Source organism: Lutra lutra, chromosome 1 (assembly GCF_902655055.1).
Source record: "Lutra lutra chromosome 1, mLutLut1.2, whole genome shotgun sequence".
Classification (NCBI taxonomy): Eukaryota; Metazoa; Chordata; class Mammalia; order Carnivora; family Mustelidae; genus Lutra; species Lutra lutra.
In genome coordinates, this window is record NC_062278.1 from 202,292,580 (window position 1) to 202,308,522 (window position 15,943).

Genomic DNA, 15,943 nt, shown 5'->3' on the forward strand with positions numbered 1-15,943 from the left:
ACTTTTGTGCTCTGAGCATAGAGAGAAAGGATTTGGTTATAAAGTTTCCCACTGTCACAGAATTATTCTAGGGTTCGTGTGCCAAGGTGATGGCTTCCCACGCCATAATGACACTGGCGGCAGGTCCAGCCAGAGGGAGAGATCTGATGATGGGAATTTCAGCCTGAAGCACATGGGTCCTGGCATCTTGTCCATGGCAAATGCAGGACCCAACACGAATGTTCCTAGTGTTTCATCTGCACAACAAGGCTGAGTGTTTGGGGGGCAAGCATGTGGTCTTTGGCCAGGTGAAAGAGGGCAGAGTACCATGGAAACCATTGGGTGCTTTGGGTCCAGGAATGGCAAGAGCAGTTCACCATTCACTGTTGCTGGCTGTGGAAGAACTCTAATAACTGTAATGTGTGTTTTGTCTTAACCACCAGACGGTTCCTTCTCCCATCTGTTCATAATGGCCTACAATCTGTGCTTTCACTGTAGTTCTTTGGGTTCCATATTTTCCATACCCCTCTCCAAGTCTAGATGGATTGCAAAGTTAAGTTTATGATTATGAAATAAAAACTAAACAACAAATAAAATTACCATATGACCTAACAACTCTACTTCCAGGTGTATGCCCAAAAGAATAGAAAGCAGGGACACGAAGAGAGATTTGTACACCCACGTTCACAGTAGCCAAAATATGGCCACAGCCCAAGTGTCCATCCCCAGATGAGCAGATAAACAAGATGCAGTATGTGCACACGATGGGCAATTACAAGGAAAAAGAGGAAGGAAATTCCCACTCCTGTTACAACATGCATGAACCTAAAAGACATTATACTCAGTAAAATAAGCCAGACACTAAAGGAAAAGCCTGTATGATTGCCCTCATACTTAGAGCAGTCAAATTCACAGAGACACAGAGTAGAATGGTGGTTGCCCTAGGCTGGGGGGAAATGGGAGTGGGGAATTATTGTTTAATGAGTACAGAGTTTCACAAAGTTCTGTGGATGGACAGTAGGGATGGTTGCACAACAGTGTGAATGCATTTAACTTCCCTAAGCTGTGCACTTAAAAACAGTTAAAATAGTAAATTTTGGATCCATACCACACACTATACATAAAGATGGAACAAGGATATGAAACCATACAAGTACAGGAAGAAACCCTCAGTCTGGGGAAGGACCCTCACTATGACTCAAAACCCAGAAGTAATGGGAGAAATGATTAATAACATTATCTAGATAAATATTTTTTAAGTTATATTGCAAAAATTACCATAAGCAAAGTCAGACTACAACTGACAAACCAGGAGAAAAAATTTACGACACCAATCACAGATGAAGGACCAATATCCCTAATATATAAAGAACACTTAAAATCAGAGGGAGAAAAAAAAAGCTCAAGAGCCTGGCCGGGCGGTGGGGGGGTGGGATGGGCAAAAGACATGAATAGGCGAGTCCCAAAAATATATTAAACTTACCCTTAATTATATGAAAAGATGGAAAAAATGTTCAGCCTCACTTATAACAGTTCAGTCTTAATAACCTTGCTTGCTTACTTATCTTCCAGACTGGGAAAAGATCACACAGCATGACAACACACCCTCAGCAAAGCTGTGGGGGAACAGGCGTTCACACACTGCTGGTGGGTATGCAAACGGCACAACCCCCACGGAGGGAAATTTGGGGATAGCTAACCAAACTACAGATGTGCCTATCTTTTGCCTTGGCAATCCCACTTCTCAGCTACCTGTAAAGCTACCCCTCCATCACTACGGACATAGAAGGCACAAGGTTATTCACTGTGGCACTGTTTATGATTGCAACATCCTGGAAATGACCTAAATGCCTATATGATAGAGAACGGTCGAATAAGCCACAGTAAGCAGGGTACACTCACACACTGGACTGCTGTGCGGCTGTGAAAAAGAAGGAAGGAAATCTGAATGAGATCGCACGGATTGATTTCCAGGACGTACTAGAAGTGAGAAAGGTAACATGCATAAAGATATCCATAGCGAGCCGCTCTCCGAGTAGGAAGGAAGGTGGTCTAAGAATACGTGTGTGTCTGCTCATTTGTGCAGAAAGAAATACAGAAAGGACATAGCAGAAGCTAATGACACTGGTGAGCTATGCACACGTGGTGGGAACAGGGTGGAAAGTGGGAGATGTAGAGAGGATAGAATGAATGGGGATGGAGAGGGACCGATCTGAGGATATCTTTATGAATACTATATGTCAGCGAGAGAAACAGATATAGAGAAAACATCCATTAAATACATAAAACAAATGGACCACCCTGTATTTCATCAAATGAACATATCCCATTGAAGGCATGGGAAGAACTAAAGCAAATTAACTTCTGAATGCCCCCCCAGGGTGAAGAGAAGAAGAACACTACATGTGTATCAAGTTCTGCTTAGTAAGGTTTTTCTTCTAAAGAGTATGAATTAGCAGTTTGAAACTACTTTCTGTGCATTCTGGGACTAAACAAATATACTAGGAACAATGAATGGGAGCTGGTTTTCTTCTGCAGAGAGAAGTAACAAATGTGTATAAGTGAGAATGAGAATTAGGGGCAGTTTGAAGGTAACACTATAGAACCCATGGTTTTTAACAGATAAAACAATAGACAGAAATAGACATGGGTGTGTGTGGAGGTTATACGTAATAACAATGTAATATAATGTCATAATATATATATGCCCCAGATTTGTCTGGTCTAAGAACCTCAAAGCAATGATTTTCCAGTAGCAACGGGAGAATATCTAGTACCCAGATCTTGGCTTCTACATATCATTCCCCCACTGAAAAGAACCAAGGCTCCTTGGAGAAATAGCTGATTTCAAGGCTGGGTCTGGAGAAGGACAAGATGAGCCCAGAACTTCTTGCTGTGCCCAAAAGTATAGACATGCTCGAAGACCAATAGGAACATATCAGAAGGACACAGAAATGAGCTTGAAGAGGTTCCCTCTGGCCCAATCTGGGGCAATTTGGGCATCAAAATATAAAATAGTAGCAACAGGGGGTGCCTGGGTGGCTCAGTGGGTTGAGGCTTCTGCCTTCGGCTCAGGTCATGATCTCAGGGCCCTGGAATCGAGCCCCGCATCGGGCTCTCTGAGCCTGCTCCCCAACCCCTGCCTGCCTGTCTGCCTACTTGTGATCTCTGTCTATAAATAAATAAATAAATAAAATCTTTAAAAAAAAAATAGTAGCGATAGATTATAACCCTTCAAATAAAATAAGAATCCATGAGTCAATATTGATAATGAAGGATCTGGAGATGAACAAGACACGAGTTAGAGCCCAAAAGTCCGCAGCGCGGTGGGAGAGATGGCCCACAGATGAGCTCCAGGGGGAAGCGATGTCGGGGATGGGGTGGTGGGGTAGGGTCTGGTGGGGACTCACGAGGGCCCTTTGCGCGTCCGGGGTGTGCTCATGGCCCACTGCTTGATCTTGCTCAGGCTCTGCTCACTGATGAGCTGGTGGCCCTCGGAGGGCATGCAATCCACGTACAGATTGTACAGCAGCAGAGCCTCTGTGCTCTTGCGCAGGGCATTGGCCTGGACCACGCGCTGTGTGAACACGTGTGGGTCCTCGGCACAGAAGAGCAGCTGGATCCGGGGCACCCAGTACTGGCAGGTGAGGAGGGGGGGCCTTCCTGGGGCCGGGTGAGGGGGAGAAGGGGACACAGAACACAATCAGACTCTCTGGGTTGCAACACGAGGCTCCAGCCTGGCTCTGTGATTGAGGCGTGGTGGCCCTGAGCAAGTGGTCTCCCCTTTCTGACACACTGTCACAACTGTAGAATGGGCACACTCCGTGGGCCGGCCTGCCTCACAGTTTGCCATGGTTGGATGTGAAAGTGCTTTGTCAACTGCAAAGAGCTGTGCTCAGACGAAGAGTCCCTGGGGTGGCTGCCCATGTCCCCATCCATCACTGCCACACGGTGCGGGGGGGGCGGGGAGGGGGAATATCACTGATCGATGGGCCTCGGACACCTTCTTGGCAGTGTGTTGGGAGTGGCTCTGTCAGCGGCTCAGAGTGGACCCATCAGTTAATGGCAGTCTGCCCTTCCTGGGGTCTCTCTCTGAGTGATGTGTCCTGGGGTTTTCACAGGTCAGGGGACAGACAGCCGCAGGACACAGAGCAAGGGAGAATTCAGGCCTGACGGGGCTGTGTTGGGGGGTGGGGGTGGGCCTCAGTCACGGGCCTATGTGGAGGGTCTGCAAGGGGGGGGCAGAGAGCTCCCACCTTCAGCGGTGACCCCTCCGTTCAGGATGGGCTTCCCGCTCTCATCTCGCACCAAGCCGTTCTGGTCTGTCTTGTGCACCAGGTATAGCTTCTTCTCCTTTTCATAATCCAGGACACCGACACTGCACCATTCATACTTGAGCTTCGGACTCTTGGGGTCCTCTGAAACAGGAGGGGAACCCGCCAATGCTCTCTGCCCCAGGGTCGGCAGGGGCCTCTGAGTGTGGGCGGCAGGTGCTGGGAATGAGTCTTAGTGGCTACTAGTCTGGCCTCCCTCCCTGTAGGATGGACCGCCTCTAGCTCCAGCAAAGCAAGGCCCCTGCTTCCTCCCAGCTGAGCTGGCCTCTGGGGGACCCCTGGTGAGGAGGAGCCAGAAGGACCAGGCTTCTCTTTCCTTGTGCTCTGTATGACCCCTTCAGGGCCGGCAGAGACACAGGCCAGCGGGGCTGGGACAGGAGGCAGGAGAGCCCCGGGCACAGAGAGACCTGTTGAGGATGTAGTTGTAAAACTCCTCAAGTCTGAACTGGACCCCTTCAAGGTGACCAAGGCCAGAGTGAACCCCTTTCTGTGGGCTGCACATGGCAGTTGAGCTCCTAGGCCCCTCATATCAGGATAGGTCAGGGCAAAGTAGATGATGACCGCCCAGAAGTGGCCCCAAGTGGGCCTCACAGTCTGTTGGTCAGGATGGGCCTCCCACCCACTTCCTCGGCTGAAAGCCTTTGCCCTATTCTTCAGCTCATCTCCTGCCACTACCAGCCCTACACATTTCTCTCCAGCCATTTTACATGTCAGGCTGTTCCTGTGACTTTGGAGCTTACTCCTGCCTCAGGGCCCTTGCACTGGCTATCCTCTCTGCCTGGAATACTCTTGGCTCAGGTCATCTTATTGCTGGCTTGTTCCTTGCTCAAATGGCTTCTCCTTGGAGAAAGCATCTCTGCCTACAAGAGCACCTTCGCCCCAGGAACTCTCTGACTTGATACCCTGTTTGTGTCCCTCACAGAGTCTAAAGTCACAGTATGTATGCATCCTATCCTAGTGCTGGTTGGCCTCCTCACATTAGGGGCAGCTCCTCAAGGGCAGGTGAGACCTTATCTGTGTTGGTCACAGCTGTGTCTCTGTACCTAGAATGGAAAATGGAACATAGTAGGTGCTCCGTATGCTTTTGTGGAAGGAAGACGCATGTGGCACGGTGCCTAGCAGAAGTGCCTTAAAATAAACTGATGGGTTCTACACACTGGGTTGAGGAAAAACGGCTGGGATTCTGGTTGAAGCTGGAAAGATGGGTAAAGGAGCTTGCCGTGGTAAACTCGCTGGCTTTGCTTGTTTTGCTTTTCCCATCCCTCCCCTTCCTATAAGCTTCTTTTTTGAAAAGGCTGACCTGTCTTGGCTCAGCTTAGAGAAAAAGATGTCACAAGAAGCCCCCGGCAGAACACAAGAGGTCTCTAGCAGAATCGCTTCCTGCCAGCCCCTCCTCCCACGGGCGGGGCTGCCTTGGCTGGGCTTGGGCGAAGGGGTGTGGCCTGTGGGGGGTGGGGGGCAGAAACACTTCGTGGAGGCTGGTACTGGGGCATTTAAGGTTAATGCAGCCCCACACCTTCTGGTTTTATCACCAGGAATTGGAGATCTGGGAACAATTGAGTTAAATTATTTTTGTAATTAAGTCCAAAGTAAAGGGAACTTTCTGGGTTTCTTGTCTAGTTCAGAGAAATTGATTCCAGCATTAACATGTTTTTAAATCGAAACATAAATTTACAGCTTGCTCAATGGACTTGCTGGTGGGGGGACCCCTGGAGGCTGAGCAGTCTTAAAACCAGCCAGCATGGCTCTCAGTCCTGGAGGCAGCCCACCAGAGCCCTGCTCCCCACCCCAAAGCAGTGTGTCTGCCCACAGGTGCAGGGTGCAGAGATGGCCCTCAGCCCTGCAGAGGGGGACAGCTACCGCCAACATCCCGCCTCCTAACCTGGATCTTCCTGGGATGCCCACACGGAGACCAGCCACGCGGGCCAGGTGGCAGCCAAGGACCACCACCATCCCCCACCCCCGCCGCTTGTTCCCTCCAGCAGCAAATACAGCCGCAGAGGCAGACAAGGCAGAGATCTGCATGGGCACATGTGTGGGGATGTGGTAGTGGCAGAAGTATGAGTGTGTGCCGTGAAAACGGGTATGTGAGCGTAGGGGGCTGGCGTGTGAGGATGATGCTGGGTGCTTGTGAATGAGTGTTTGCAAGCAGACGGGTGAGCATGACGAGTGTGCTATCCACCCCGTGGTGAGAGCAGAGAGGCCACAGGAACAGCTGGAGCTATGGTGATCTCTGGGTGGCAGGATGGAAAGGCTTCACTTGTGCCCCTTATGCACATTTGAACGTTTCCAACAAGCTTGCTTATTTTTTTTATCACCAGTAAATCAAAGATTCAAAAAAAAAAAAATACTAGACACCATCCAGCTGTCCCTTCCCCAGCCCTCCCACGATGTCATCCTTGGTCCTTCTATTTCATGCCTCTGTATGGCCTGCCCCTTAGTCTGTATCCCAGCTGGGAGGCTTCAAAATGTGTGGGCTCTCACCTCCCATGGCCCCCAGCCCCCAGGGCAGCCCAGGAGTCCATGGCCGGTCTGCTGCCTGTCAGGGATGGTGCAGACTGGGATCCTTCCCTCCCAGCCCCACCGGCCCTGCTCACCGTGCCCCAGGATGTCATCAGTGGGCAGGAGGGCTTTTCCAGGGACGGGTTTCCTGACCTGAGACCCCGGCTCCAAGCCCATGTTGATCCACTCGCTGGGAGTACGGCAATCAAACTCTTCATTGTCAAACACCTAGAAGAAACGGGCAGAGGGTGGGGACAGAGAGCTCACCCCTAGCGGGGTCAAATGGGCGGCGTGTACCAGAGGATGGGGGAGGGTGAATGCTGGGCTCCTCTGGGCCTCCACCCCTGACCATCAGCCCTCTGTGGAAACTAGGCTCACCTTCAGCGGGAGATAGACGGGGAAGAGCGGGTCATGGCCCTGCTCGATGGTCTGGGGGTTTTGGGGATCTGGATGCCTGGGCATGAGCATGTTGGAGTCAATGCCCTCATCAGCCAGCAACTGGTTGATGTCCAGACTCAGGTACAGCCGCTTCCTCCTGGCAGAGGGGAACGAGGGGATCTCATGACAGCTCAGCTCATGTGAGGCGGCTTCACAGGTGCCAGCAAGGACCCACAGGGTGGGAGGGGAGGATAGGAGTGTGGCCCAGGGACATCTGCAGGCCCCCCACCCCCGCTGGAACTCATCAGGAAGTGATGTCGGGAGTGGGGCTGGTGTCCTGGGCCCCAGTTGCCCTCCGTCCTGCCTGGCAATTCCACTGTTTTGACTCAAAGGCCACCCTTCCCATTTCCACAGCAAGGAAGGCAGTGTGTCCCTATTAAGAAACCAAAGGGCTAGAAGGTTTGCACAGAGACCCGTTTTCATAACCTCTGCTATGAGGATGGTCACCTAGTTGCCTGCTGTCCCCCGCCCCCTTGAGTTGGGTGGATGCCCCCTCCCAGAGGACCAGCCTGCCCAATGCCAACTCAGCCATACCTCTCGATCTCAGTCTTGCGGGGACACTGGCCTGGCAGCACCAGGAAAGGCACCTGTACCTTGGGCTCATAGGCCTGCGGCGGGAAGTCAGTCTGAGTGAGCATCTGGGTGGTGGACCCAATATGCTGCTGCTCCAGGTAATCGTCAAAGTCCTCAGGAATCTCAAAGGTTCTGACTGCAGGCAGAGGCACAGACAGGAATGGCAGGGGTTCAGGCCAGGGCCCAATACTCCCCAAGGTGAAGTACTAGGGACCAGGCATGCATGCTTTGGGGCCAGGGAAGCTCAGAGCTTGTCTGTGGTTGGCAGTGGCGAGGAGAACGCAGATTTGGCACCAAGCACCCAAGAGAGTGCAAGCCTAGAGGACAAGGGCCTCTGGAAGGCCTCTTGCTCTCCCTGTCCAGAGCCAGCATGCTCGGTCATCTCTTCCCCACACCCCTCCTCCCCACACTGGTGGCCTTTGTGCAAGCCAGATGCTGAATCCAATGACCAATGGGGATTATAACTGGACAGGAAGGCTAAGTGGTAGCTCCCTGCCGCCCCTACTCCAGAGGCCCCAGGCATAGCAATGGTCAATGCTATTCAACCCCCAGGACATTTCCAAAGTCAAAGCATTCTGGATACGGTATGAGCAGGTAGTGCCATCACCCTGGCCCTGTGGGACATTCAGGGCACAAAATGGCCACCCCTACTTAGACAACCAGGGCAGACAGAGGCTTCCATTCCAGGTCTTGGGACAGGACAGCTGGTGGGGAGAGACCCATCGGTAGGGTGACCTTTCCAGTCTGCCTGGAACTTAGAGATTCCCGGGACTTGGGATGTTAAGAGTAAAGGAAAGTCCCAAGAGGTGGGGAAAGGGGGTATGGGAATATGCTCTGGGAGATGAGTCACCTTTCCCAGGAGCTGGGGAGGCTCACAGAGGCTCAGTGATGGCCCCTATCCAATCTCCTGGGAGGCCCTGGTGACCCCCTCCTTGGGCCTCACCACCTCTCCAGAGACAAGAGGTAGTCACACTTCAGGACAGCCCACCTTGGGATTAGCCTCTGGGGCTCCATAGAAGACTCGAGAGGCTCAGCAGAGGCCACCGGTCCTCAGCTGAAGTCTGCTCTCCTCCCAAAGTTGTCAGGTGCTCAGGGAACCTCACAGTACCAAAAAGGCATGGCTAATCATATTTTTGAGTCTGTGGGTCCATGACACGATTCCCCTCCCAGGATCATGGGCTTCTGGGCCCAGCCCTGAATCCCAGGGGCCGAGGAGGAGGCAGGGTGAGGACAACCAAGCCTGGCCTTCAACTGGGCCCATGAGTCCCAGGCAGGCTTCTCAAGTCCTCCCCTTGGCCTTCCAGCCACAGAGTGGACTTCTATGGCCTGGAAGCCACCATCCTGTGGCCTTCTGGGGGACTGCTTTTCCTCAGGCGGGTGGGGGGTGCAGAGCTGCCGAGCAACCCCACCCTAACCTCCCGTGGATGGTGGGAGCCGCACACAGCCTTTAGATCTGTGCTCTGTAAGCATTTCTGAGCCCCAGTTGTCTGGGAGACTGTAGAGCACAATAGCCCGGATCCTCAGCTCACTGCACAAATGCACATACAGGTGCTGTTTCCTGGGCCACTTCTGGGGCTTCCCAGATCACACAAGGCTCAGGGGCACCGAGAGGACTAATCTGGGAGATGCCAGCAAAGAGTCAAGCCGCTCCTGGAGCTGGGCCCTCTGGGCCTGATTGAAGGGGGTATCCCTTCTGCCAGCCAGGTGGGAGGGTCCCCAGCCAGTTCCTCTCTGCCACTCAGGGCCCCAACCAGCTTGCTGCCTCTCCTGTGGAGACGGCCCCACACCCCACAGTCCTGTCCCAGACCTTACAAGACTCAGTGCATAGTCTGGGAGGAAGGAGAGTCACCCTTTCCTCCTTCAGCAGAGATCTCCTGTGCTAGGTCCTGCTCTAGGTGCTGGGGTCCCTGCGAGGACCAGTCAGACACAGCGCTGGCCTCCTCCAAGCTCATGTTCCAGGGGAGGGAGAAAACAGAATTTACACAAGTAAACACCCTAGTGTCTCCAGCCAGGCAGAGAACCGATGCTCTGGCCCTGAGCAGCCCAGCCACCGTGGAGCCCTCGTCACAGCTCTGCTAAGAGGAAGAGAAAGCTGTGCTTCACTGAGCACTAACCATTAGCTTGGTCCTCACAAAGCACCTTATGTCTTGTTACCCCCATTTTACAGCTAAGGAAACTGAGATTCCAAGCCAAGCAGAAATAATCTCTCTAAGACCAGAGGCCCTGCTTCTAAATGCACCCACCCATCCACCCTGTCCCTCTGGGCACTGACCGTTTGGAGTAAACTGGTCAAGGTCGGCCTGTCGCAGGAGGTCTTGGTTCACGCAGGGACCACGGCACACTTCCTAAAACCAAATCCCAGAATTCTGAGGGGGTGTAAACATCCTGGGGAGAAGCAGGACCTGGGAGGGACCACAAGGCCAAATGTCTCCCCCAAACCCACCGGGAAACACCCAGGGTCACGGGGGTGGGGCAGAACCAGTGAGTTTCCACAATTCCCCTTTCAGAGGCCACAGTGGACAATAAGCTGCAGCCACCTAGGACACCCCTGACCCCACCTGCTTCTGGTCCTGCACAGCTCCCTCCTTCCTCTGAGATCACCCCTGCTGTGTCCAGGGGCTGAGCCACAAGATGGAGGGACCACAGTGCCAGCAGGTGTCTCTGTGCATGTCTCCTCCACCAAGGGCAAGTCTGGCACCCCTAGCATAGTGAGGATTGGTGGTTTCTTGCCCTATCTCTCTTGACCCGTCCTGGCTAGAACTTTCCTAAGGCTGTCCAGGACTCTGGGGCTCTTTGAACCCTCCCCTAGTTATCCCCTCTCCAACATCCCCCTACCCCAAGCCTTAATCTGTCCCCTCACCTTCTTTCCTCCTCTTCTACACAGGCCATGGCCTCTGTCAGGGTCCTCAAGCCCCGTGCCAGCCAACCAGCAAACACATGGTATGCCACCTTGTCCAAGGAACCCCTCCCCAACCAGAGCTGGGGAAGCACTCCCCAACCAAAGCCATTGCCCCATGACAGTACGGACAAAGATGTCTCATCTTCACTGTCACCAGTGCTCAGCCCAGGGCCTGTCTCACAGGAGATACTTGGTAATGAACTATTGAATGAGAGGACAAGTAGATGGAGGAACAGACGGTTGGATGGTCCGGTGGATGGGCGGATGGATGGACAATTTACTAGACAGACAGATGGCTAGATGGCCAGACAGACAAGTGAAGAAATGGACTGATGGAGAGAAGGAACAAAGGGAGGAAGGGGATGGAGGAAGGAAAGGAGGGAGGGAGGGAGGGTGGGTGACTGGAACCCACAGGAGAGCTTTGACTAGGTAGGGGACAGCTCCACACTCACCCCAATTTGATCCAAGCTTCCAGGGCTGAGGATGTCCGAGTAGAACCCACGCTGCTTCATCAGGGGGTACTTCTTATCAGTGCCTGTCAGGGGCAACTTCCGGGGCTGCCCCAAGTCTGAGAGCTTGGGTGGGGACAGGGACGAAGGCAGGAGATCGGGGTCAGCACTTGGAAGAGGCTTCTCTGACCCAAAATCTGGTCCCAGAAGAATCCTCCCCAGGTTAAACTCTAGGTCTGCATGGGTCCTCTTCAGACCACACTCTTGGTCCATGGGAGTCCCATCGCACTCTGGGCCCTGAGGGGTCCTTCCTGGGCTCTGGCCTTCTCTGTTAGGCTGCTCCATGCTGCTTCTCAGGGCGCTCCTAGGAGAAGATACTGGCATTACTGGGATCTTGCCAGCTTCTGCTCAGCCCCCAGGGGCACCAGGACACAGGGTCACCTTGTCTGCATCCTGCAACAAGCCACAGCCCCCCACGCAGGGCTTGGGGACAGAGACAGGGGTCTCCTAATCTGGACAGACACACTGTGCCAGGCGGGTCCCCCTGGGAGGCAGCAGGGCCTTCCCTGGGTGCTGCATGTGAGAAATGTCTTAACAAACGCCTACGCTGACCCAAGCAACGCCCTCTCCCCACTCCCCCGACCCCAACCCCACACATTGGCACAAAGTAAACTTGTGGTACAGGCTGCCCTGTTGGCTGGGCGTGTAATGCTCTGTCATCTCCATTTTAGCCACCAGGTGCGCCTGGCTGGCCTAGGCTTCCCATTGGATCACTGCAGGGGAATCCTGCCTGGAGGGGTCTGAAAGGCGGGTTGGGCAGCCAGGACTGTCTGGATCAAAGCTACCCAGCAGTGCTGAAGCTGAGGGCAGCTGCCGAATCCATTTCTAAGAAGAGGGGAGGGGGGAATTGGCAAGGCCACGGTAGGGCCCATGAAAGGCAGATGGGACTCTGGCAGGAAGCCCCAAACTCTGAGCCCAAAGGCAGCCCAGCTTCTAGCCAGTCAGGCGTGGCCTACCAGAACTCAGCTCCCTACCACTCCCTGGTGGCCAGCCACCTCCCAGGGCCAGCGCCAAAAACATTGTTGAGGCTGGCCTATCCTGCTGACAGTCACCAGCCCTTCCCAGAGCACCTTAAAGGACAGAGGATCTGCTGAGGCTCAGCCCCATTGTGGCTGCAAACCCACAGAGGTCTGCTCATCTTTGAACAAAATCACTTTACAGAGCAGCTCTTGGAGAGGCTGGGGACTCCAGGCCACAGGAGGGCTTCCCACTCTCTGGTTTCCCCAGCTCTCAAATGTGTTTCAATATATTTGGCCGTCAAGCTGGTGTGTCATCGGGCTCGGCCAAGATAACAGATGGAGAAATGTCCAGGAAAGCACAATGTTGCTGGAGGCAAAAGGAGTCTGTGATGGGGAGTGGGGGGGGGGGCTCTTGCTCCTATGAGCCCTCTCCCTCTGAGTGGATTGGCACATCCCAAGAAGGAAGGCATGAGAGGGAGTTGCAAACCCAGAATCCTGCTTCCCCTCCATTCCTCGGCCCTTTACAAAGATCTAAGACTCCCTTCCCCTTCTACCCCAGCTCTGAGCACCTGTACGCTGCTGGTGTGCATGGGACCTGCTAACAGATAGACAGACAGACATACCTCTATCTCCTGTCAGCCCCACAGGTGATGGGGTCTGTGCGGGAATGAGCAGGGCTGGCGAGAGCGTGAGGACACCGTTGCCAGCAAGCCTCTGAAGGTCACTCTGGGCACGCTCCCCTATTTGCATGGGGAAACTGACCAGTAAGATGGTGGGGGTGACCCCAGCAGGCACAGTGTCTGCAACAGGGAGTGCTATTAGAGGCTTAGATGTGGTTCGTGCAACATCTCATTCAAACCTCTGAGGTGAGAACTGAGACTATCCTCATTTCTCAGAGCTGGGGAGAATGATGCTCAGAGAGGTTAAGGGACCTGCGTAAGTTCAGACAGCCAGCAAGAGGGTTAGTTGGAATTTAAACCCAAGGTATTGGGCGCCTGGGTGGCTCAGTGGGTTAGGCCGCTGCCTTCAGCTCAGGTCATGATCTCGGAGTCCTGGGATCGAGTCCCGCATCGGGCTCTCTGCTCAGCAGGGAGCCTGCTTCCTCCTGTCTCTCTGCCTGCCTCTCTGCCTGCTTGTGATCTCTCTCTGTCAAATAAATAAAATCTTTAAATAAATAAATAAATAAACCCAAGGTATTCTTTCTCCCCAGTCAGATCACCTGGGAGTCCTAATAGCTTGGCTAGCAGAAGCTTTGGGGTGGATTCACTGTCATTCAACCCCATGTGACCCAACCACCCACCGAGCACTGGCTGGATGGACACAAATAAACAAGGGCTTTGGATCCTCACAACAAATATTACTGTCATCTCTAATCCATAAACAAGGAAACTAAGGTCCAGAGAGGACAAGGACCTTGCAAAGGACACGCAGCCAAGAAATGGCAGAACCAGAATGGAAATGGAGGTCTTCACTTCTGGCTGACCCAAAGGTCCATGTCCCTAAGCGCCACAACCGTGGTTCTCAAACTGTGTACTGAGGAGCCCTGAGGTTCTGCAAAGTGAGTGCTTATGGGGAGGGGAGCCTAAGCAGAAGGGTTTCAGAGCCATCCACCCTCTGATTCAATGAAGACCCTGCATCTGTTTCACACACCAGGTTCTAGGTAAGGTGTCATGTAAAAAGGAGATGTGTGGCTTAAAGGATTTTTGAAGTCTCTTTCCTTGGTGGTGTTAGCTGGCAAACAATATTGTGGATAGTAATAACCACAAAGGCTTGAGGTTCTCCCCACCTCTTTGGAGTACTCACCTAAGGTGAGCCCCTCTGTGTTCCCCCAGCTGTCATAGGCTCCTCCCACCAGTGAACATCTCCCTGTATTCTATGTGCACACCTCTCTGCCCTGCCAGGTGATCATGAGAGCTGCAAATGCAGGAATTTTCGAGTAACGTTGATCTCTGAAACCTCACAACCTACCGCAGGACTGGACAGGGGCCTGGCTCACCGTAGGTGCCAAGAAAGTGCTGGCTAAATGATTCCATGAATGAATGAAGTGAGTCAAGCAAGAAAATCAGTATCTATAACCACTCTGAGACAGGTGCCGCAGTACTCTGCGGATTTGCAGGTGGGGACAGGGACGACTAAGAACGGACACAGGTGGCATTAGGTAAGGGACTGAGTGGTTGGTGGAGGTGGGCTCCTTCTCTGCAGGTGCCTTCCGCAGGGCGGGGAGCGGGGCGGGGGAGAAGCCACAGCCTCGCCATGCGGGGGGAGGGGCAAAACACCGGCCTAGTAAGTACAGGACTTTTCTGCAGGGTTGTTTAAAAGCACGCCCCACTCCTTTCCCACGGGCCAAGGCTGGGGAAACCGGGTGCGCAGACTCGTATGTAGGAATGTGGACCCTGGGCCGGAGGGGGTCCTCCTCCCGGCTCACTCGCCCTCTGCGCCTAGTCGAGGTGCCCCTGCCCCTTCTCGCCCTGCCAACCCTCGGCGCCACCGACTTACCGGCTCCAACGAGCGGAGTGGGGTCAGGCGGCCCGTGTCTAGGGAGGGACGCGGGGCCTGTTGCTAGGGGGCGGGGCCATCCGCGCGGCGGGCGGTACTTCCGCCCGCGAACGCTCCGGGGGTCTGCACGCCCCGAGCTCGCCGCTTCCCTCACCCGGGCGGTCAAATCCAGGCTCCGTTACCCATCGCCCCTCCCGGACTCTTCTAGAGTAAAAGACAAAACGGCCGTACGCAGTGTGAGGACTTTGATTTCATCCTAGTAAAAATAAAATAAAAATTAAAGTTATGTAAATAATTGGGGGGTAATAATTGAGGAAGTTCGTATCTAAGCCACAGCTGTGAGCCAGATGGTGAGGTCGCTGCGGAAAGGGTCGCTTCTGTTCTGTGGCGGCTCAGCTTACACACACACACACACACACACACACACACTCCTGGCTACAACTCCTCAACTCCTCAGGGTGGGCAGTGGGTGCTCCTTCATCCCCCTCCCCCATCTCTGGCCTCAGGTGCCCATCTGCTCCAAAGACCTGGCATGGGTTCAGGCTTTGATCCTGTCTGTCCTAAATATTGAATTTCTGCTAATTTTCTTCGATGTGAAAAATGGTATTGTGGTTGTATAGGAGACTATCCTTGTCTTAACCAATGTGGGCCGAAGAATTTCAGGACAAATGTCAGGACGTCCGCTGCTGTGACTTCCTTTCAAATGGTTCAGCTAAATTTATGTAAAGATAAGTCTAGAGAGGAGATTAAACAAAAGCGGTCCAATACTAACAATTGAGAAATGTGAAAGTTTACAGATGTCCGGTGTATTAGTCTTAACATTTTTTTTTCCTGTAAGGGTAAGAGGTGGGTTACAAACCAAAAGAAAATTGAAAAACGATCCCACCTCAACCTGAGAACCCTTACCCAGGGAGCTTTCTCAGAGTTGGCCTCATTTTGTAGATGGGGAAACTGAGGCTTGGTAAGGCAGGTTGGTGTTGGGGGAGGTGGTAGGACCTGAGGTTACTTAGACAAATGTCCAACTTTACTTGACGTTTTAGCAATGCGCGCTTAGTGCCCAGTCGGAGCTGAGCACTAAGCATTCAGATTTGAACTGGATTCTGCTTTACAGTGTGTTTGTTGAATGGGCGATCCAGAGAGGCCCGGCCATGAGGAGCACAGAGGCAGAGTGTAAGCTGTGGCTGGAGACAGTAACTTGGCCTTTGCACAGGCTTTGCTTCCTCCGCCCAGAACACCTCTCTCCACCAACTCCTG

At 53.2% G+C, this 15,943-nt stretch overlaps 1 protein-coding gene across 4 annotated transcripts in view; it reads right to left on the minus strand.

Moving 5' to 3' along the window:
• Positions 1–14,676, minus strand: part of DNAH1 (dynein axonemal heavy chain 1) — a 76,549-nt gene extending 61,873 nt beyond the window's left edge. For all 4 annotated transcript variants that reach the window (XM_047692491.1, XM_047692483.1, XM_047692500.1 and 1 more), the window contains exons 1-8: positions 13,997–14,676; positions 11,178–11,538; positions 10,099–10,171; positions 7,788–7,962; positions 7,194–7,350; positions 6,911–7,043; positions 4,236–4,397; positions 3,390–3,642 (exon numbers count right to left, since the gene is read on the minus strand). In XM_047692491.1, coding sequence (XP_047548447.1) covers positions 3,390–3,642; positions 4,236–4,397; positions 6,911–7,043; positions 7,194–7,350; positions 7,788–7,962; positions 10,099–10,171; positions 11,178–11,519 — 1,295 coding nt within the window. In that variant the 5' untranslated portion in view covers positions 11,520–11,538; positions 13,997–14,676. The remainder of the gene's footprint in view (positions 1–3,389; positions 3,643–4,235; positions 4,398–6,910; positions 7,044–7,193; positions 7,351–7,787; positions 7,963–10,098; positions 10,172–11,177; positions 11,539–13,996) is intronic.
• Positions 14,677–15,943: the final 1,267 nt, after the last annotated feature.